Here is a 22,576-nt window from a genome sequence, read left to right on the forward strand (position 1 = left end):
CTCATGTTGTTCCGTTGTTTAAAAAAGGCTCTAAAAGTAATCCAGGAAATTATAGACCGGTAAGTTTGACATTGATAATAGGTAAACTATTGTAAGGAGTACTAGGAGATAGGATCTACAAGTATTTGGATAGACAGGGATTTATTAGGGAGAGTCAACATGGACTTGTGCGTGATACGTCATGTTTAACAAATCTATTAGAGTTTTTCGAGGAGGTTACAAAGAAAGTGGATGAAGGAAAGGCAGTGGATGTTGTCTACATGGACTTCAGTAAGGCCTTTGACAAGGTCCCGCATGGGATGTTAGTTAAGAAGATTCAGTCGCTAGGTATACATGGTGAGGTAGTAAATTGGATTAGACATTGACTCAATGGGAGAAGCCAGAGAGTGGTAGTGGAGGATTGCTTCTCTGAGTATAGGACTGTGACTAGTGGTGTGCCGCAGGGATCAGTGCTGGGTCCATTGTTATTTGTCAACTATATCAATGATCTGGATGATAATGTGGTAAATTGGGTCAGCAAATTTGCTGATGATACAAAGATTGGAGGTGTAGTGGACAATGAGGAAGGTTTTCAAAGCTTGCAGAGGGATTTGGACCAGCTGGAAGAATGGGCGGAAAAATGGCAAATGGAGTTTAATACAGACAAGTGTGAGGTATTGCACTTTGGAAGGACAGACCAAGGTAGAACATACAAGGAAAATGGTAGGGCACTGAGGAGTGCAGTAGAACAGAGGGATCTGGGAATACAGATACAAAATTCCCTAAAAGTGGCACCATAGGTAGATAGGGTCATGAAGAGAGCTTTTGGTACACTGGCCTTTATAAATCAAAGTATTGAGTATGAAAGTTGGAATGTTATGGTGAGGTTTTATAAGGCATTGGTGAGGCCGAATTTGGAGTATTGTGTGCAGTTTTGGTCACCGTATTACAGGAAGGATATTAGTAAGGTTGAAAGAGTGCAAAGAAGGTTTGCAAGGATATTGCTGGGACTTGAGAAACTGAGTTACAGAGAAAGGTTGAATAGGTTACGACTTTATTCCCTGAAGCATAGAAGAATGAGGGGAGACGATATAAGTATATAAAATTGTGATGGGTATAGATAGTTAATACAAGCAGGCTTTTTTCACTGAGGCTAGGGGAGAAAAAAACCAGAGGACATGGGTTAAGAGTGAAGGGGAAAAAGTTTAAAGGGAACATTGGGGGGGGGGGGCTTCTTCACACACAGAGTGGTGGGATTGTGGAATGAGCTGCCAGATGAAGTGGTAAATGTGGGCTCACTTTTAACATTTAAGAAAAACTTGGACAGGTACGTGGATGAGAGGAGTATGGAGGGAGTAGGGCCAGGTGCAGGTCAGTGGGTCTAGGCAGAAAAATGGTTTGGCACAGCCAAGAAGGGCCAAAAGGCCTGTTTCTGTGCTGTAATGTTCTATGGTTCTATGGTATATAATGATTACTCTTAGATAAATGATCAGAAAATTTTTGCTCATTATCAAAACTAATGCATCTTGTTCCTTTGCTGACTACAGTTGACGTGATTGCAAAACAATATCCAGAATAAAATCAATAAAATTGTCATCTTTCATCATTTCATTCTTTTTGCCACTTATACTCCTCTGTATAGTTCTCACTGCATTGAAAGGAAAACAGTTCTGTCTATCCGTGAAAGACCAAATCCAGAAAAAAAGTACAAAATTATGATCATTTCTAGTCCTCTTAGTGCTACAAAGGAAACACAACCCATGGCTGTTCATCAGAATTGTTAATGGCAGTGACATTGTTTTAGTATGGAATTCTTCCCACTGACTTCAACAGTATTTTAACTTTGGTTTTTTAGCCTTTTGGCATGATTTACTCACTGAACAACCAATGATTATTGCAACTTCCCTGAAATTGTGCTGTGTGAAGGGCTAATCATATTTGAACTATATTTTAGTCCAAATCATTCTGCAGCCTCACTTCTATTCACAGCTCTCAATTAATACTGAACCCTCCTTGCATTGCCATCATATTTCAGACTTTCAGGCTTAAATTCTATTCATATTTGTTAATTTAATTTAATTAATTTGTCTACATCTTGCTGGATAACAGAGAAGAATCATAGGTTTCAGAAAATACCATAGACAGGAAGAAGGGTCTATCTTGGAGAGAGCACAGAAAGGTTCATCACAGAAGACCTTAAGTATCCAAGGTTTAACCAAACTTAAGTTCATACAAAATTTTACTCATACAATTTCTGACTGTCACCAGGCTGCGTAGATTCTATAGCCACTTTCCTTTGGTTCCTTTAAGTACTATAAGTACTAATATTTATATTACATCTTTCACCTGAACTCATTCAACATGTCCCTTCCTCTTCTGGTTTAATGTTCCAATGACCGCCGTACTCATTCTTTGTTAGGAACAATCCTCCTAATCAAATCCACGTAGAGCCCTATCCAGTGGTAGAATTGTTGTTCGCCAATACTTTTGCCAGTGCCCAACTAAAATTGAGTCCCTTTTCTCACACAACCTCAGTCACATGTTCAATTCACAGATTATATTTTCCATGAGAATCAGTTAGTAATATAATGATTTCAATCCTTTAGTCTTCAGTCCTAAATTATGAAAAACAAGAAGCTGCTGGAATTATTCAACAGGAGAAGCAGGGTTACCCCTCATCATGGAATCCAGAGTGGGTAAGGGTTTTACAGCAATTTCCTTCCATTTACAGTGACATTCAAACAAATGTCCTGAATCAGATTGAATCTGGTACCTATTTAACTGGCTGTAAACATTTGCAGAGGTCTTGAAGTGTTTACATGTTTATGCATTTTAGTGTTTTTGCTTTTTACAAGTTTAAAAAAAAGTCATTAAAATTTAATTTATTACGATACTTTTGACCTCTATAATAAAAAATCCTAGTATTCATACACCCAGCTTACATCCAGTCACAAACATGAGAAAATCTGCAGAGACTGGAAATTCAGGAAACAGACACAAAATGCTGGCTGTACTCAACAAGTCAGGCAGCATCTACGGAAATGAATAAACAGTTGGTGTTTCAGGCCTTGTTCAGCACCCCCCAGCCTCCAACCAATCAAGACCCTACTAAATCACAGAAACCTCTATCAATGTTCATGAACAAGGCTTGAACTGATATCAGGCCACAACTTCCTGTCATGTGCACTGCATTAGGTAAGCACAGGCTTTGTTAGTTTACCAGTGGTGAGTGTGGTGGTGGCAACTTCTGGGCAAATTTATTACAAATGATTTACAGACTCTTTGACTACAAGTTCAAATATATTTCAGCAACATACCTATGACTTTGCATCCAGTGTAAATGGGAACAAGGAGATCTAGCTCTGCTGGTGGCCGAGTCATTTGTTCCAGAGTTGGATCAAAGAGATGCAACATGAGTGCAGCTAACTGAAATCCAATTTCCTTTGAATTAAAATTTTCATGAGACCACTGGTCAGCATGATAACGACGAGAGTATTTGGTAAGTGGTCCTGCAGCTCTAATTGTTATGTCATTGGTGTGAAAAGTAGAGTCAATTACTAGTTTCCCATCGAAGATGAGGCAGGCTTTATTTATAGCCCTGAAGGCATCATAATCCACTTTCTTCTTGTCAAAATTAAAGAAAGCCTGTAAAAACACAAAAACATATTAAACTAAGACACTTCTCTATACTCTACTAATCCAACATTCCAGCTTTAACCTACTGCAGTTTATGAGAATATAGTGTATTCAGATGGGATTTTCAGTTTATAGCTGCATTGAAATTTTCATCATTGACAATCACAGCCCAGGACAAAAATCAGCAAACATCATAATGACTGCTGTGCTCCCTTCAAGATTATTTTTTCCCCTCTAACTTTCAGTGCCCTAGGTCTGTAAAACTGAAATATGGTCTTTTTTCTTTAAATAGCTTACTAAATATCCACACATAACAAACTAAAATATAGCTTACCAATTTTCAGCCTCAATATGCTTTGGACACCCTTTGAGAAGGACATTAACATTCCATTAGATTTTTTTTTACCTTTCTCCAAGCCTTCAATGATTTAATTTGATGTTTACCTATATTTCACTGATTTCTTGTGATTTGACTCCATGCATTTCATGAGCTACACATTTGGATTTTGGAATACACGTGTTACAATGTAAAAAGTACTTCCTGCTGCTGATCTCTAGGGTTTATACATTGACTATCCCAACTATCTTTTTCCAATTCACTTATCATTCAAAATTTATATTATTTATAACACACATTATGATTTTGAAAGTCCCTCTTTCTCAAACTATTATTAAATTCACAGATATTATGATTACAATTTGAAAGCACAGATTTTTTTCTTCTTCAATATTTTATTAATAATTTGTGTAGATGAATACAAAATACATTATAATATTATGGAAACAGAAACAGAAAGCACAGATTATTAACTGCTATTTCTCAGTAAATGGCCTGTTATCAGTTCTAAAGCACCTTGATCTAATAAATCTTCCAGAATACAAGTTGAAAACTCACTGCCGCAACTAATAGTGCTTCTCCCAATTTATGTGAAAATTAAAATCACTCATTATAACTCTATAGAGCCCTGATAAGGCTCCAGCTGGAATATACTTTGTTCCCTTGTCCAAGGAAGAATATAACTTTAAGATCAAAGAACTGCAGATCCTGGAAAGCTGATATAAACACAGAGTTGGAAATTCTTAACAGATCATATAGCAGTGGAAAGAGAGAGAATGGGAGAGAGGGCAAGAATGAGAGAATTAATACTGCAGGTCAACGGCTCTCGATCACAACTGTAGAAATGGGATTGGAAAAGATAGAGGCAGGAAATATGTTCCAGATGCTGGGAGAGTCCAGTACCAGAGGGCACGGTTTGAGAATAGGGGATAGGTCATTTAGGACAGAGTTAAGGAAAAACAACTTCTCCCAGAGAGTTGTGGGGGTCTGGAATGCACTGCCTCAGAAGGTAGTGGAGGCCAATTCTCTGGATGCTTTCAAGAAGGAGCTAGATAGGCATCTTATGGATAGGGGTATCAAGGGATATGGGGACAAGGCAGGAACCGGGTATTGATAGTAGATGATCAGCCATGATCTCAAAATGGCGGTGCAGGCTCAAAGGGCTGAATGGTCTACTTCTGCACCTATTGTCTAAATGAGAAAAGAAGCTTGTTTTACATTGCAGAGTTAGCAGTGGGGGAGGGGGTGTTGGGGAGGTGGAGAAATTGTGTTCTTCAATTGCAAAGGTATTGTCCTTGGTAGGGTGGAGATATAGTCAGTGGCCAGATTATTAGATATGAAAGTGGAACCTGGTGTGGTCTTCTGCTGCTGTAGTCCATCCACTTCAAGGTTTGACATGTTGTGCATGCAAAGATGCCCTTCTGCACACCACTGTAGTAACATGTGGTTATTTGAGATACTGTCACCTTCCTATCAGCTTGAACCAGTTTGGACTTTCTCCTTTGACCTCTCTCATTAACAAGGCATTTTCACCCACAGAACTACCGCTCACTGGATATTTTTTTTTTCACACCATTCTCTGCAAACTCCGTAAATTCTGTGTACCACATTCCCGAGGAGTCATCAGATAGTGTAAAGGGAGAGGGAATTTAAAAGAAGTGGGGCCAATTGACACATATTGTGCGCCACAGTCCCAAGGAGTCACTGGATTGTGGGGGTGGGGGGTGGGGTAAGAGTTTAAACAAAGCGAATACTCAAAAATAGTAACTGGGCTAGTGTTGGAGTGAGTGATTGAGGTTGCCATTCATCGAGGCTTTAGAGAGGAGAGGCATTGGCCATAGGGGCTGTGTATTTAATATTTCATTAATATTTGAGTAATATGGTAAATATATTGTTTGATTAAGCACTCTTTGTAGTTTGCAGAATTCATTATGGGCTATATGTAAAAGTACGTTAATGGCACATATAATTATGCCACCTCATTATGTGCACGCCTCAGTGAAGTAAAACTACATGAACATGAGTTATTCCTGGCTCCTGTGTTGTGTCTTTCAATTAGTTTTATACCTTGGAGTTACAAAACAAAATTGTTGCAATGAGTAAGTTGTAAATGAACCTGAGCCAACTGCCTACCTGTTGAAGCACAGCAAGACATTCAAGTTAGAATAAAACATTCTGCACTTTTTATTTCGGAAGAGGGAGAAAAAGATGGTGGAGTTAAAAAAAAGACATAAAAATGGATGAAATTCATGGGTTCATAAACAGTGAATACCAGGCGATTATAATAATAAATAAATAAAGCAGAAATACTTTCTGGCTACATCAGAAAGATAGTCACATTTGATTGCACAACAGATAACTGGCTAATGTATACTAAATGAATTGAGCAGTATTTAAAGCAAATGGTATAGCTGATAAGAAACCAGCGCACATTTTGCTGAGTGCAATTCGTAAAAAGCATATAGTTTATGTAGAAGTTTAACTGCTCTAACAAATCAGCCTATATTAGCTTTGCTGATATCAGGAAAGTAACGTAGGAACATTTAAAACCAAAACCATTGTTGATTGTAAAAATACTTTAGGTTTCATAAGTAGAATCAAAAGGAAGGGAAATCCATTTCAGCTTATGTAGCTAAATTGAACAGATTGTCCATGTATTGCCAGTTTAGTGATGGGCTTAATGATGCGGTGAGAAATTGTATAGTTTTAGGAATCTTACAAGAAAACATAGAAAAATAGCTCCTAACGGAAGCATAATGTGTATTTCAAAGAGCAGTTGGAATTGCTGTGTCAGTGGAAACAGCAGACATAGATCAATTGAGGAGGAGTCAGGATTGACAGTGAGCATGAATAAAATCACAACGTTTAAATAGAAACCTGCATGGCTGAACAAATTGTGTTACTGTTATGGCAGGGGCTCACACATACCAGGCCAATGCAGGTTTAAAAGTGAAACTTGAAGCAAATGCAACAAAGTAGGACATATGCAAATCACATGTCAGGCAGACAAAAATAAACGGACAGCTCAGGGAAGAGAAAAGGATTAAAAAGTCAAGTTGTAGTTTCAAAAAGAGCAGTAATCTACATGCTGTTGATGTGGTAAATCATGTCTAACCAGTCTTAAGAGTTTTTCAAGGAAGCTACCAGGGAAGTTGTATACATGGACTTCAGTAAGGCTTTTGGCAATGTACACATGGGACGTTGGTCAAAAAGATTCAGTTGCTGGCCATTTAAGATATAGTAAATTGGATTAGACATTCGCTTCAAGGAAGAAGCCAGAGAGTGGTTGTAGATGCTGCCTCTCTGACCAGAGGCCTGTGACTAGTAGCATGCTGCAGGGATCAGAGCTGGGTCCATTGTTGTTTGTCATCTATATCAATGTTCGGGATGGTAATATGGAAAACTAGATCAGCAAATTTGCGGAAGACACCAAGATTGGGAGTGTAGTGGTCAGCAAGGAATACTATCAAAGCTTGCTTTGAGATCTGGACCAGCTGGGAAAAAAAGACTTAAAAAAATGACTGATGGAGCATAATGTAGACAAGTATGAGGTGTTGCACTTTGTGTGGACCAACCAGGGTAGGTCTTACATAGTGAACAGTAGGATTCTGAGGAGTGCAGCTGAACAGAAGAATCTGGAATACAGATGCATAATTTCTTGAAAGCTGTGTCACAGGTAGATAGAGTCGTAAAGAAAGCTTTTGCTACATTGGCCTTCATAAATCAACGTACAACAGTGAACACAAAATATCAGCGAACAGTAAATGCACCTGTAACCAATACGAGCACTGAGCCACAACTGACATCTGGCAGCCTCTGATAGTGCTGCCATGTCACACCTGAGTGACGTCAGCTGTTGGCAAAGAAGATTTCAGTTTTCGGAGCTTTTTGGATTTCAGAATTTCGGCTAAGGGATTGCAGATCTGTATTGAGTACAGGAGTTGGTATGTAATGTCGAAATTCTAAAATATGTTGGTGAGGCCTAATTTTGAGCATTGTGTGCAGTTTTGATCACCTACTTGTAGGAAAGATGTAACTAAGATTGAAAGAATGCAGAGAAAATTTACAAGGATGTTTCTAGAATTTGAGGACCTGAGTTATAGTAAAAAGTTGAATAGGTAAAGACTTTATTCCCCAGGATGTAGAAGATTGAGGGGAGATTTGATAGAGGTATACAAAATAATGAGGGGTATAGGGTAAATGCTAGCAGACTTTGCTAAGGTTGGGTGAGATGACAGAGGTCATGGACTAAGGGTGAAATGTTGAAAATGAGTATGAGGGGGGACTTCTTCACTCAGAGGGTGGTGAGATTGTGGAACAACCTATCATTTCAAGTGTGGATGTTTCTATGATGTACTGTTCTTTGACTCTAGACACTGTAGAATGCGAAAATCCCAGGAACTCAGCAGTTTGAGATAGTCAAACCACCCCATCATACACCAATAATCATTCCATGGTCAAACACGAGGAAATCTGCAGATGCTGGAAATTCGAACAACACACACAAAATGCTGGTGGAACACAGCAGGCCAGGCAGCATCTATAGGAGAAGCACTGTCGATGTTTAGGGCTGGGACCCTTTGTCAGGACTAACTGAAAGGAAGGATACTAAAAGATTTGGAAGTAGGAGGGGGAGGGGGAAATGCAAACTGTTAAGAGAAGACCAGAGGGGGTGGGATGAAGTTAAGAGCTGGAAAGGTGATTGGCAAAAGGGATATAATGCTAGAGAAGGGAAAGGATCATGGGAGGGGAGGCCGAGGGAGAAAGAAAAGGGGAGGGGAGCACCAGAGGGAGATGGAGAACAGGCAGAGTGATGAGCAGAGAGAGAGAAAAAAACAAACAACTAAATATGTCAAGGATGGGGTAAGAAGGGGAGGAGGGGCATTGTCAAATTCCATGATCAAAGTCACTTAATCACATTCCTTACCCATTCTGATATTTGGTCTGAACAGCAACTGAACCGCTTGACCACATCTTCATGTTTTTATGCATTGAGTTGCTGCCACATGATTGGCTGATTAGATATTTGCATTAATGAGCAGATTTACAAGAGTATCTAATAAAATGGCCACTGAGTGCAAGGTGACACAATGCTTTCAAACCTAATTAAAGCAGTTAGAGAGGGAATTAATAAAAAGAAGCATACTGAAACTAACGTGGTTTTGGGGGTGGGATACACCATTGGTTGCAAATCTTATCCAAAAGAGAATGTTGGAAACATCTAACAGATAAATATTATGGGGAGAAAAACAGATTTTTATCAGAATTACTATAGTTTTTCCTCTCTACAGATACTGCCTGATCTGTTGGTATTTTTCAACCTTTTTTTTGTTTCAGATTTCCGATAATTACAATACTCTACCTCTTACAGATTCGATGTTTTTTTCTTTTCATTCCTCCTTTAAATTCTTTTATTCGTATATCATTTAGTTTAAGTTTAATCGTCATTCAACCATACATGAATACAGCCAAAGAAAATAGTGTTACTTTGGGGCCAAGATGCAAAACAGAATACCAACAGTCACATACAGCATCACAGCAAAAGGAAAATACAACACATATAGATAGTAAACACATACAAGATATCAGTAAAATACAGTCATAAAAATAACATAATCTAGGATCCTGAGTTCATGAATGTTGTAGCAATCTGTAATCAAATACAATATGGCTCGTCTTCTGCCAGGTGAACACTGGGGCAGCAATGACTCCAGTTTCAATGCTTCACAATACTGTCTCCAATCGAGCATACCGTCTTCGACACCTCTCTTCTGAGTGGCTGTAAACAGACAATACCGTGGCTTGAGGCCTCGTCCTTGCTATGACTGAGGACACGTAGCTCCCCCACTATCTGCCTCTACTGTCTGCCAACAAATCAGTGAATTGGACTTGCAGTATTCCACAATAACAATGTCCAACACAAGAAAAGTGTCTAAGATGATCACTTGCTGTTAGACTGCACACCTCCTTTGTGCCTCAGCTTCTCTGATGCCTTGCTGATGTAGTCAGCAGCATGAAGTCCAGCTCCTTCAGTTTCTCCATCAACAAGAAACTTGATGATGGGGTAAACCTGCAGTACTTTAAGTTCTTAATGTCCAGCTGGCTCTTGGGATCATAAAATTATGCTTAAAAAAGGAAGTAACCCTTTTGGTTGACCCTGTAGAAGCCACTATGATTGAGCATGCCGCCGTCTGACCAGAAGATTTGAAAGCACTGCACCGCCTGGACAATTCCATTGCTTCTCTCAATCACTCCCTCCCTTGGCATCTTATGATGCACTTCTTTTCTCACTCCAGTTCCAATGAAAGATCATTGACCTGAATTCTTAGCCCACTTTCTTTTTGCATGGAACAACGGAATATTTCCAGAACTTGCTGTTTTTATTTGAGTAGCCAAGCTATCTATAATTTAGAAGAACAGAAGGCACAAAAATCTAAATGTACAAAATTCTTATCTGGCTTGACTAAGTAAAGGAAGGGATAATCTGTCTCCTGGATGGAGTATGTAGGGAAGAGGGCACCAACCGTTCATAGAGCCATGGAGTTATAAAGTACAGAAACAGGTCTTTTGGCCCAAATCAGTCCTCACCTACCGTGTTGTCTACTTGAGCTAGACCCACTTCCATGCATTTGGGCCATATCCCTCTAAACCTTTCCTATCCATATATCTATCTAAATGTATTTTAAACATTGCAATTATTCCTGCCTCTACAACTTATTGCAACTAAGTCCATATATCCACCACCCTCTGGGGAAAAATTTGCTTCTCAGATCCCTCTCTCAACTTAAACCGATGCCCTCTAGTGTTAGACATAGGAAAAATTATCAAGATCAGAAGGAATTTTTACATGGTGAATAATAAAACTTCACTAACCAAAAAAGCTGTGGAGGCTCAATCTCTGAGTATGTTCAAGGCAGAGGTTGATTGTTTTTTTTTTGAATATTTAGGGAATAAAACATTAAGGGTAACATGAAAGTGGCACTGAGGTAAAAGATCAGCCAGTATCTTATTAAATGGCAGCACAGTGTGAAGGGCCAATTGAACTATTCAATTTTGTACTTCTTAATTTTTTGGCTTGTGCTTCTTCCCTGCATCCCTTTGCCTATAACTAAATCAAATGATCTGTAGACCATTCCTTTTAGAATCCTTCATCTCTTGTTGTACCTTATATCTGCCCATATTACATCCTCCATGCTAAAATCTCTTTATTCTGGTATTGTAATCATGTTGTTTGTTAACACTGTAATTTATTTTAACAACTTCCTTGACATTTTCAAAAGCTTTGCAGTCTGGGATCTTTGATTTGCAACTATACCGAGCTTGTAATTAAATTTATACTAGTACTATATCGTCCCCTTATTTATGTTTCAAACTCATTTTTTCTTAAGTCATAGGCAATTTTTAAAAACTTTAATCTTTATCATTGTCCTTGCCCAATCCAGTTGTTTTGTTTCTTGCATTTCAATAAAAGAAGGAAAATAACAGGCAGCCAGTTGAACTGCGGTGAAGTTCTGGTTATTGCCTAGCAGCCACTGATTTTGTCACAATAGGTGAAAGACATAGGTGCAAGATTTAAGGGAAGAAGTTTTGTCCAATTCAGAATTTGGCAGTGAAAGAATATTTGGCTTGAAGCTAAAAGACCAGGATTTGTAAATGGCTGACTTATTTTCCACCTGTAATTAACACATGTAAAGTGATTAGCCATACTATCAGAAGTGCAGGCTTACACTATCCAGATTTTTAAATTAGTCAGTTACCCCAGAGGAATTATAGCGATGGTAAGGTCTAATATGTGTGGAGCATAACATGTAGGTGAAATGCCCTGGTTAAGATTTCTACTGCTATGCTGTGAGGTATTTTATTCTAGCAGTTTTCTGTAAAAGCAGTGTGTCCTGCTGGTAGTGTATTTTGATTTTGGCTAAAGATAAAGGGCCATGTTGTTCAACTTAGGAATGTTGTGTCAGCCAATCAGGATGGTGGATTGTAAAGAAAAATTCTAGAGAGAGCTGGGTGGAGAGAGATTTCTGATAGACGGTGGTCGGGTTCGTGGTCTTTTGGAGAGGAATGGATCGGAGAAGATGCCTGGAGTATCCTATCCGAAGGAGAGAGCCTATTACCAGAAGTGTTTTGTGCGACAAAGAAGTTCAAGAAGGGAAGCTCTACCTGTGATTGGTGATGAGAATAGAGTGCTGTGAGTAAAGCGGTACACCGAACCACTACCGAAATGAGCTCGAACATTTATGTGCACATTTAGACAACTTTAACTGTAATGGGCCTTTTCATTATTTTTCTTTTCTTTTTCCTATTAACTGTTTGATAAAACTGAATCTGGTAAATACATTTACTTTATAATGTTATGCGGTGCACAATCTGGTATTTTTTAATTGTATATGGGCAACCAAGAGAAAATTTGCAGATGTTGGAGATCCAAGCAATACACACAAAATGCTGGAGGAACTCAGCAGGCCAGGCAGCATCTATGAAAAAATGTATGTACAATGTCCTGTGTATGTTACTCAGAATGGCTTCTTTGGTTTGTTACGAGTAGGAATGCTTCTTTGTCTGATAAGTGTTTCTCTCACCGTTTCGCTTTAGAATGGCTGATATGGTAATTGTATTCATTTGTTAATCAATGGGGAATGTTATTGTGTTTTGTGAGGCTGGGAACTTGGGGGAGGGGTTGCGCGGGCTGGGAGTGTGAAGGGAGTCGGGAGGAAGACGCCGAGGAAGGTGGACGTGCGCTCGGACGACCACCAGGGAGTCCGAGGTGGAAGACGTGGAAGTCGGAGGCAAGAGACGAGGGGTCGAATGGTTCGATGGTTGAGCTCCAACGAGTGCACTAAACAGACTGAACTTTGATAAGTTGGCGCCTTTTGTTTTTTTTCCTTGTATATATATATTGTATTGCCTAATGCTCTTGTAATTTTAGTAAAGTCTTTAAAGTATATTTCATAACGGTATTTGTTGTGGGTTGATACTGTTGGCAGGCGCAAGGCATAAACTCGATTCTCACAGCACCTGCGCGTACGGGAGGTGGGTTGGTGAGAGGCTGGATCTCCTTTTCCCCTAGACATAGACCAGCCTTTTGGGTAAGTGTTACATGTATAGTCAATTTTTTGGGCCGAAACCCTTCAGCATGTGTGGAGAAAAAAAAAGCTGAGGAGTAGATATAAAAGGTGCAGGGAGGGGAGAGAGAAACACTAGGTGGTAGGTGAAACTTGGAGGTGGAGGGATGAAGTTCTGGGAAATTGATTGGTGAAAGAGAAAGAAAGAAAAAGGGGGGAAGAGCACCAAAAGGAGGCAATGGGTGGGCAAGGAGATAAGGTGAAGGAGGGAAAAGGGGATGGGAAATGGTAAAGGTGGGGGAGGGGGGATGGTGTTGGAAGGCATTACTGGAAGTTTGAGAAATCGATGTTCATGCCATCAGATTGGAGGCTACCCAAACAGAATATAAGGTGTTGTTCCTCCAACCCAAGAGTGGCCTCATCATAATAAAGTAGAGGAGGCCATGGATGGACAGATCGGAATGGGAATGGGAAGTGAAATTAAAATGGGCCACTGGGAGATCCCACTTTTTCTGGTGGAAAAAGAATTCACTAATGCATCAATCTTGTCATAAACAATTATGTAAACATACATTATTGTAGAATTACCTGAAAGTTAGTAAAAAAAATTATAATGAATAATCATTATTCTGAGGCTCCTACTTCCCATGGCTAGACAATTTATAGTGTACCAAAGTGACTGTGGAAGGTGCAGAATGAGCAAAAGACTCCCGTCTCTTGTGTTTCCCAATTTTTCTGCTTTGTTCCTTCAAGTATATTTAGATTTTCAAGACATTATCTGGAATCAGCTTCCACATGTACATGTTTCAGGCCATCCTGTGTTATATATTCTCAGAGAGGTTTATATGACAGCTTCTAATGCATCTAATTGTATCTCCCTCATCTTCACTTGTAATGTTTATAACTTACCACACATCTAAGTATCAGTGGTTCAGAATCAGTGGTGAAAGATGAAACGGTTATATGACCACGGACCTTCCCATCGTTCCACTTGGCGAGGAGACAGTTAGAGTACACAGAAACATTAGCCTTTTCAAGTGCTTTCTCTACTGCAGTTTCTATTACAGGATTGTCGAAACAACTGCTGTTAGAACTCGTAGGTGGTTTCAACAGATGAATGAGAGAGCCATCAATTCCAAAAGACAGGATTGTATTCAGTGTGATGTAAGCCTCAATTGTATTCCCATATACTAAGATATTTCCTGAAAAGGAATAGAAATCATAAAGAATGCATGTAAGTATTTTAAAATAAAAGTTTAATTGGCAATAATGTGATCTCATTTTGAGGTACTATGGAGTACATGTAGAGTACCAGTAGTGGGGAGCCAGCTTAATCTTTTATGGTTTAGCCATCATTAGAATACAGAGAATGCCAATCCAAATTGTGCTCTCCATAATGAATTCAAAGGTTGGGAGGAAGTAAGTAGGGTGCTTTGGACACACCTTAGAACATAAAATGGTACAGGCCCTTTAGCCTACAATGTTATGCCACCTTTTAACCTACTCTAAGATCCTTCCAACATAGCCCTCCATTTCTCTTTCGTCCATGCACCTATGAATCTCTTAAATGCTGCTAATGTATCTGCCACTACCATGTTTCATGTACTTACCACTCTCTGTGTAAAAAGAAACATACCCCTGACATCCCCCCCTTATACTTCAATCACCTTAAATTAAGACCCCTCTTAGTAGACATTTCCAGCCTGGAAAAAACTCACTGGCTGTCCACTCTATTTATGCCCCTTTCCATCTTATACACCTCTATCAAGTCACTCCTCATCCTGCTTTGCTCCAAATTTTGCTTTGCCCTATTTTCTTTTTGTTATGGCACCCCAAACAGAGATATTTCTGGAGTCTGACATTGGCTGGATAAATGACATGGCTCAGTCATTGTGATAGATATTCACTGCCCAGAACCGATGGGTCCTTTTTGCCAAGCTTAGCTCTTCGAGGGGGTCAAAGATTTGGGGTAAGTTAAACTTTCAACCAATCCACCTTGTTCAGCCTTTTGTTGTAAACAAGTGAACAATAGGGTCCACGTTGGGCCATTATTTAATCAAGAGAAAACAACGGGGTCCGCTTCAGCTTATATAATGCCCTGATTTAGACCAATGGTTCCCAACCACCGGGCCGCAAAGCATGTGCTACCAGGCCGCGAGGAAACAATATGATTTGACAATATGAAACAATATGAATTAGCTGCACCTTTCCTCATTCCCTGTCATGCTCACTGTTGAACTTGAACACATGCGAGGTCATCAGTCAGACATTAACCTACAACTACTTGATGAGTAAAACACAAACATTGCTTGAGGGTTTCTTTGGAAGAGGTGGTAAGGGACATAAAAGGCCATGCTTTATTGTATTAATATAGTTATGCTGTTGGGTAGTTTAGTTTCTGCAGATTTTCTCAAAGTACAATGTGTTCCTTTAATTACACTATACAGTTCAGTACTTATATTGATAGACAACTTACACTTGTTGAATTAGCCAATAGGATTTGGTTTGTTAACATTTGGCCTATAAGATGACCCAGAACTTTCTAGAGGAATAGGGAGAAGCCATTTTCGAAAAAGCTGTTAGAAGAAGGAGAAAGATAGAAAATGGAAACAGAGAACAAACAACAAACATAGCAGAAAATGTGAATTCATTTGGAAGGACAGATACTGCTGTTGGAGAATCCTCGTGCAGACAATGGTCTCATGGAGAATGTACGGATAACTTTTAAATAGCAAGTTAACCTTGGAGAAAGCTTAGGACACGTTGTCCTTGGATATTTATTTATATTTTACTTGGACTGGGTTTTCAGGCAGAATTGTTTGGTACCATGAGTAAATGGAGGGAAGCAAACTCGGACTGACTATGCAACAATGAGCTCCTTCGATTATGTGCACATTTCAGGCTAATATATGTGTAAAGGGCCCTTTGCTTTACTTTGTTGGTTGTAGTTTAAAATATTTTGTCAATACAACTTTAATCTAAGCTTATATTGGTGTGAGTTAAATTATTCCTTTCTGGTGAACAGTAAACTTGCATGGGTGCTCAGTGGTTATACAAGTAACAATCCTACTTTTCCTTAAAGGAACATTCAAATTGTTATGTTTTGTAGTTACCAAAATTATATTTACCCTAGACATGTTTATTTATTGGAAATGGTCTTCTCATCATTATTCCCATGCACTGAGTTATGTTTGTGTTCACAGTCATTACGAGCCTGCAATGAGAGGGTTACACCTAATTAAACAAGGAGTTCACCTGGTCTGAAGAATGTAGCTAAAAAAAAATCAAATGAATGTGAAGTCACTAAAAAACAAAAAAACAGATATAAATGTTAGAGAGCAGATCTAAATGTCAGGAATGGCCAAGGAATGACAGAAAGATAGAGTGACTAGAATCCATTCCTCTACTTTCAACTTCTGTGACGAACGACTTGCTTGTCTGCAACTCGTTGCCATGTCTTTTTAGCTTATTGGAACTGCACCTGTGGTTTGGAAATCATTTGTGCTTTAGAAGTTATTCATACTTTGACTATCTTTTACAAGATAGAAATCCTCTGAGTTTTGAATGTACTTTTAAGAATTTTATTCAGATTTAAAAAGTGTATCACAAAATAAATGAACTACATTCAAACTACTTCGTTAGTTGGCGGCGGGGGGAGGCATTGTTCAAATAGTGGGTACTGGCAGCTAAGCTCGCTGTGGAGGATCTAACTTTTGAAGAGTAGGTGGCTACAATATAACTTCCCTTTAGTGAGGGTACCCATAATTATCTCTTTTGGATATGGCTTAAGATCTTCGTTTGAGTTCAGAACTTCATGGACAGCAAACACAATACCATCACACTATCAGTACCAAATGAGAGTAATGGGAATCTTGATGTTAGGGATATTATTACTTTCGGTCTATGCCCCATAGTTAATGGTATACCACAAGGTAGGTACTTATAATTTGGCATACAGTGTCTACTAAAATGTATTCAACCCCCTTGGAAGTTTTCATGGTTTACTGTTTTACTACTTTGAATCGCAGTGGATTTAATTTGACTAATTTGACTCTGGTCAACAGAAAAGACTCTTTTGTGTCAAAGTGAAAACACTGCAAATTGGTCTAAATTGATTACAAACATTAAACACAAAATAATTGACTGCATAATTACTCACCACTTCAAGTCAGTATTTAGTAGATGTACCTTTGGTAGCAATTATAGCAGAGTCTGTTGGATAAGTCTCTATCAGCTTTGAACATCTGGACTCAGCAATTTTTTCCCATTCTTCTTTACAAAACTGCTCAAGCTCTGTCAGATTGCATGGGGATCATGAGTGAACAGCCCTTTTCAAGTCCAGCCACAAATTCTGAATTGCATTGAGATTTGGACACTGACTTGGCCACTCCAGGACATTAACTGTGTTGTTTTACAGCCATTCCTGTGTAGCTTTGGCTTTATGCTGGGGGTCATTGTCTTGCTGGAAAACAAATCTTTTCCCAGTTCTCTTTCAGACTGCATTAGGTTTTCTTCCAGGATTTGCCTGTATTTTATGCTCTACCTTCACAAGCCTTCCAGGGCCTGCTGCAGTGAAGCATCCCCACAGCATGATGCAGCCGCCACTATGCTTCACAGTAGGGATGGTGTGTTTTTGATGATGTACAGTGATTGGCTTATGCCAAACATAGCATTTAGTCTGATGACCAAAAAGCTTAATTTTGGTTTCATCAGACCATAGAACCTTCTTCCAGCTCTCTTTAGAGCCTTTTGGCAAATTAGGGTCAAGATTTCATGCAGGTTTCCTTCAACAGTGGCTTTCTCTTTGCCACTGTCCCATAAATCTGCTACTGGTGCAGCACTCAGGCAACAGTTATTGTACGTGCAGTCTCTCCCATCTCAGCCACTGAAGATTTTAAGTCCTCCAGAGTTGTCATAGTTCTCTTGGTGGCCCACCCTTACTAGTTCCCTTCTTGCACAGTCACTCAGTTTTTGAGGACGGCCTGCTCTAGGCAGATGTACAATTGTGCCATAATCTTTCCATTTCTTGATTGACGACTGTACTCCAAGGGATATTCAGTGACTTGAAAATTTTCTTGTCTCCATCTCCTGATGTGCTCTTCAATAATCTTTTCATACCGTTGCTTAGTATGAAAATCCTTTTGTCTTCATGGTGTAGTTATTGCCAGGATACCGACTCACCAGCAATTGGACCTTCCAGATTCAGGTGTATTTTATTACAATCAATTGAAACACCTTAAAACAATACAACAAAAACAAGAAAACTTCCAGGGGGTGGGGTGTGAATACTTTTTATAGGCACTGTATCTACGCTTGGCAGAATCTTTTAAAATCCCCATTAAAGCCTCCTCTCAATTATTCTGTAACAAGGTAAACAATCACACTGTGGCTAAACTCTCCACTGAATTAAACTTTATCATCTGTGGCAACATTCTCCTGTATCTCCTCTGATCCCTCCCTTGCTTTCATATCCCACCATATTGTGATGACTAGACTATTCTTTGCCATATTTTCTGTACAAGTCTACAAAGGTGGCATGTCTTTTCTAAATTTGGAGCTTTGCCTTAAAACACATCTAGGCCTTAGTTCAACCCATTCATTTAATTTCTCCTACCGTCTAGAAAATAGCACTCAACAGCAGGGAAACAACCAGCTTAGGACTGGGTTTAGCCACTTCATATGCTATCACTGATAGGAAGAGTTTCCATGCACATCATTCGTTAACATAGTAGCAAGTCAAAGCTGAGGCCAAGCATAGCAGGGAGTATGAGGGCATGGTTCCATCCTTTACTCCATCTAATCCGTTCTACCCAATCCCCCCCACCCCCATCAATCAGTATGACTAATCATGTACGATTTCTTCCATTTGGAGTCTGGCCTTGAAGTAACATCCTTAATGTTAAACCTGGTTAAAATAGGTAGGAACAGCAATCAGATAATTCAATTATACCAGTTAGATAAATAAAAAGAGCATGTTTACATCTTGCAAAGCAGCAGCATGGAAACTGGTAACTTAAGATGGTGAGTTATTAAGATGTATACTAAAGAATTTACTGAACAGATACAAGTAGATGTGACAACAGTGACCCAGTAGAGGTCACTGAAGGACTAGTTCACATTTTAACTCAAAGATCATAGAATCATCTCTTTTCAGCTTCCTCTATTATAAAGGCAAAATAAATTGCTTATATAATCTTTCCTCCTAAGTTTGCCAGCTCTGACAACATTCTTGTGAAAATCCTGTGGATTCTAGGCAGTGCAATTACATTTTTTTTCTGTAATATAGTGACCAGATTTGTAGACCATGAGAAGCAGTGTTCAGTACAGTTTTGTCATGAGCAGACCAGAGTAGCTCACTGGGCAACACAACTTGGCACGGATGAATGAGCAGAAGGGCCACTTTCAATGCTGTAAGACTCTATGATATTCCTTGCTTTTATATTCTATATCTTGGCTAATAAGTGAAAGTGGCCTACAAGTCATTGTACCACTTTGTCAGTCTGTTACTTTGAGGAGTTGGGGACATTCATGTGTTCCTTTATACCTCTGATTTTTCCAATTTATCATGCATTCATTTGTTCTGTAGCTCCTCCAAAATACATCACACATCTCCAAATTGAAATCCATTTGGCAATTTTCTAACAAACTGACCAGACTATTGATAACATTCAGTTGTCCAAAACATTCCTTCTCACCGTCAACCATGTCGCTTATTGTTATATTATTTTAACCTTCCTTATCTTACTTGTATCTATTGCCTAATTCATACCACAAAATGAAAGATTAAGGCAAGTCCAAATTCCACCAATAATCTGATTCCATTTAACCATCATTGGGCAGATGGGATTAGCTCACTGGGCACTCAACCATCATCCGCACTCAGTCATAGCCCTGTGCTGTCTAGCATTGAACTAATTTTAGATTTAATTTGCCACTTTCCTTTAGATCTCCATGGGCTTTCACTTTTTTAAATGAGTCTCTAATGTCTGTACGTGGAAGAATCTTATAAAACCTGGAGTTCTATATGGCAGCTACTAGAAAATAATGAGCATGTGTAAAATAGTACAACCATAGTTGACAAGCGAAGTCAAAGCTACTGTAAGAGCAAAAGAAAGGGCACACAATACGGCAAAAATTAGTGGGAAGATAGAGGATAGGGAAGTTTTAAAAAACCTATAGAGAGCAACTTAAAAAATAATTAGAAGGGAAAAGATGAAATATGAAAGCAAACTAGCAAATTATATCAAAGTCGATAGTACAAGTTTTAAAAAGTACGTTAAAAATAAAAGAGAAATGAGAGTGGATATAGGACCGCTAGAAAATGAAGTAGGAGAAATAATAATGGAGGACAAGGAGATGGCTGATGAACTAAATGAGTATTTTGCATCAGTCATTACTGTGGAAGACACTAGTAGTATGCCTGATATTGATGTGTGTGAAGGAAGAGTAGTGAGTGCAGTTACTACTACAAGAGAGAAGGTGCTCAAAAAGCTAACAGACCTAAAGGCACATAAGTCACCAGATGAACTGCACCCTAGGGTTCTGAAAGAGGTAGCGTTAAAGATTGTGGTGGCATTAGAAATGATCTTTCTAAAACCATTGGACTCTGGCATGGTGCCAGAGGACTGGAAAATTGCCTTTGTCACTCCACACTTTAAGAAAGGAAGAAGGCAGCAGAAAGGAAATTATAGACAGTTAGCCTGACCTCAGTGGTTGGGAAGATATTGGAGACAATTGTTAAGGATGAGGGGATGGAGTACTTGGTGACACAGGGCAAGATAGGACAAAGTTAGCATGGTTTCCTTAATTGAAAATCCTGTCTGATGAACCTGTTGGAATTCTTTGTGGAGATTACAAGTAGGATAGATAAAGGGGATGCAGTGGATGTTGCACATGTGGACTTTCAGAAGGCCTTTGTAAGGTGCCACACATGAGGCTGCTTACCAAGTTAAGAGCCCATGGTATTAAAGGAAAGTTACTAACATGGTTGGAGCATTGGCTGATTGGTAGGAGGCAATGAGTAGGAATAAAAGGTTGGCTGCCAGTGACCAGTGCTATTCTGCAGGGGCCGGTGTTGGGACCACTTCTTTTTATGCTGTATATAAATGATTTAGATGATGGAATAGATGGCTTTCTTACCAAGTCTGCAGATGATATGAAGATTAGTAGAGGGGCAGGTAGGGTTGAGGAAATAGGTATGATGCAGAAGGACTTAGACAGATTAGGACAATGGGCAAGAAAGTGGCAAATGAAATACAATGTTGGAAAATGTATGGTCATGCACGTTGGTAGCAGAAATAAATGTGCAGACTATTTTCAAACTGGGGAGAAAATCCAAAAATCTGAGATGCAAAGGTTCTTGGGAGTCCTTGTGCAGAACACCCTAAAGGTTAACTTGCAGGTTGAGTCGGTGGTGAGGAAGGCAAATGCCATGTTAGCATTCGTTTCAAGAGGTCTAGAATACAAGAGCAAGGATGTGATGCTGAGGCTTTATAAATCACTGGTGAGGCTTCACCTTGAGAACTGTGAACAGTTTTGGGTACCTCATCTTAGAAAAGATGTGCTAGCATTGAAGAGGGTCCAGAGGAGGTTCACAAGGGTGATTCCAGAAATGAAAGGGTTATCATACAAGGAACGTTTGATGGCTCTGGGTCTGTACTCGCTGGAACTCATAAGGATGAGAGGGAAGCTCATTGAAACATTTTGAATGTTGAACGCCAAGACAGAGTATGTGTAGAAAGGACGTTTCCCATGGTCAGAGAGTCTAGGACAAGAGGGCACAGCCTCAGGATAGAGGGTTGCCCTTTCAAAACAGAGATTGCAGATAAATTTCTTTAGCCAGAGGGTGGTGAATTTGTGGAATTTGTTGCCAGATGCAGCTGTGGAGGCCAGGTTGTTGGGTATATTTAAGGCAGATAGGTTCTTGATTGGTCAAGGCATCAAAGGTTATGGGGAGAAGGCTGGGAACTGAGGTTGAGGAGGAGAAAAAAGGATCAGCCATGATTGAGTGGTAGAGCAGACTCAATGGGCCAGGTGGCCTAATTCTGCTCCTGTGTCTTATGGTTTACTCTGATGTGTGATCAGTGGAAGTACAGACTGCAGATCATTTAGGTTCCTGACTTTTCTTGAGTTAGACTGGAAGGAATGAGCAGCAAAAAAGGTTTTCAGAGAATTGTACAGTGAAGAAATGGGCAATTCAGCCCAACCCATCAATCAAACCAGTTAGCATCCTGTCCTACTATCTCCATCATTCAGCTATTAGTCTCCAGCCCATTATGCTGAAGTGACTTAACTGTTTACCCTGGACACTTCCGAAGTGCTGTAAGTGACCCAGCTTTAACCATTCTCTTCGGGAGTATATTCCAGATACTTACCACTCTCTGGTGAAAACTATCTTCCTAAAATCCTCACTGAATATTTTCCTTCTTACCCTAAACTTCATTCCATTAGTTTTATTTATCTCTGATACAGAGAAAGCTTTCTACCTAATCTATACCCATCCAAATTTTATCTATCTCAATGTCTACTGTTAACCACCTCCACTCCAGCGAGAAATTCA

General features: G+C 39.4%; 1 protein-coding gene across 5 annotated transcripts in view; it reads right to left on the reverse strand.

The window, feature by feature from the left end:
• Positions 1-22,576, reverse strand: part of cfap61 (cilia and flagella associated protein 61) — a 169,765-nt gene that overhangs the window by 40,660 nt on the left and 106,529 nt on the right. For all 5 annotated transcript variants that reach the window (XR_009515173.1, XM_059986284.1, XM_059986283.1 and 2 more), the window contains 2 exons: positions 13,927-14,219; positions 3,297-3,624 (listed from right to left, as the gene is read on the reverse strand). Coding sequence is in view for 4 of the 5 variants with exons in the window: in XM_059986284.1 (XP_059842267.1) it covers positions 3,297-3,624; positions 13,927-14,219 (621 nt within the window). In the remaining variant the exon portion in view is untranslated. The remainder of the gene's footprint in view (positions 1-3,296; positions 3,625-13,926; positions 14,220-22,576) is intronic.

Source organism: Hypanus sabinus, chromosome 12 (genome assembly GCF_030144855.1).
Source record: "Hypanus sabinus isolate sHypSab1 chromosome 12, sHypSab1.hap1, whole genome shotgun sequence".
NCBI lineage: Eukaryota > Metazoa > Chordata > Chondrichthyes > Myliobatiformes > Dasyatidae > Hypanus > Hypanus sabinus.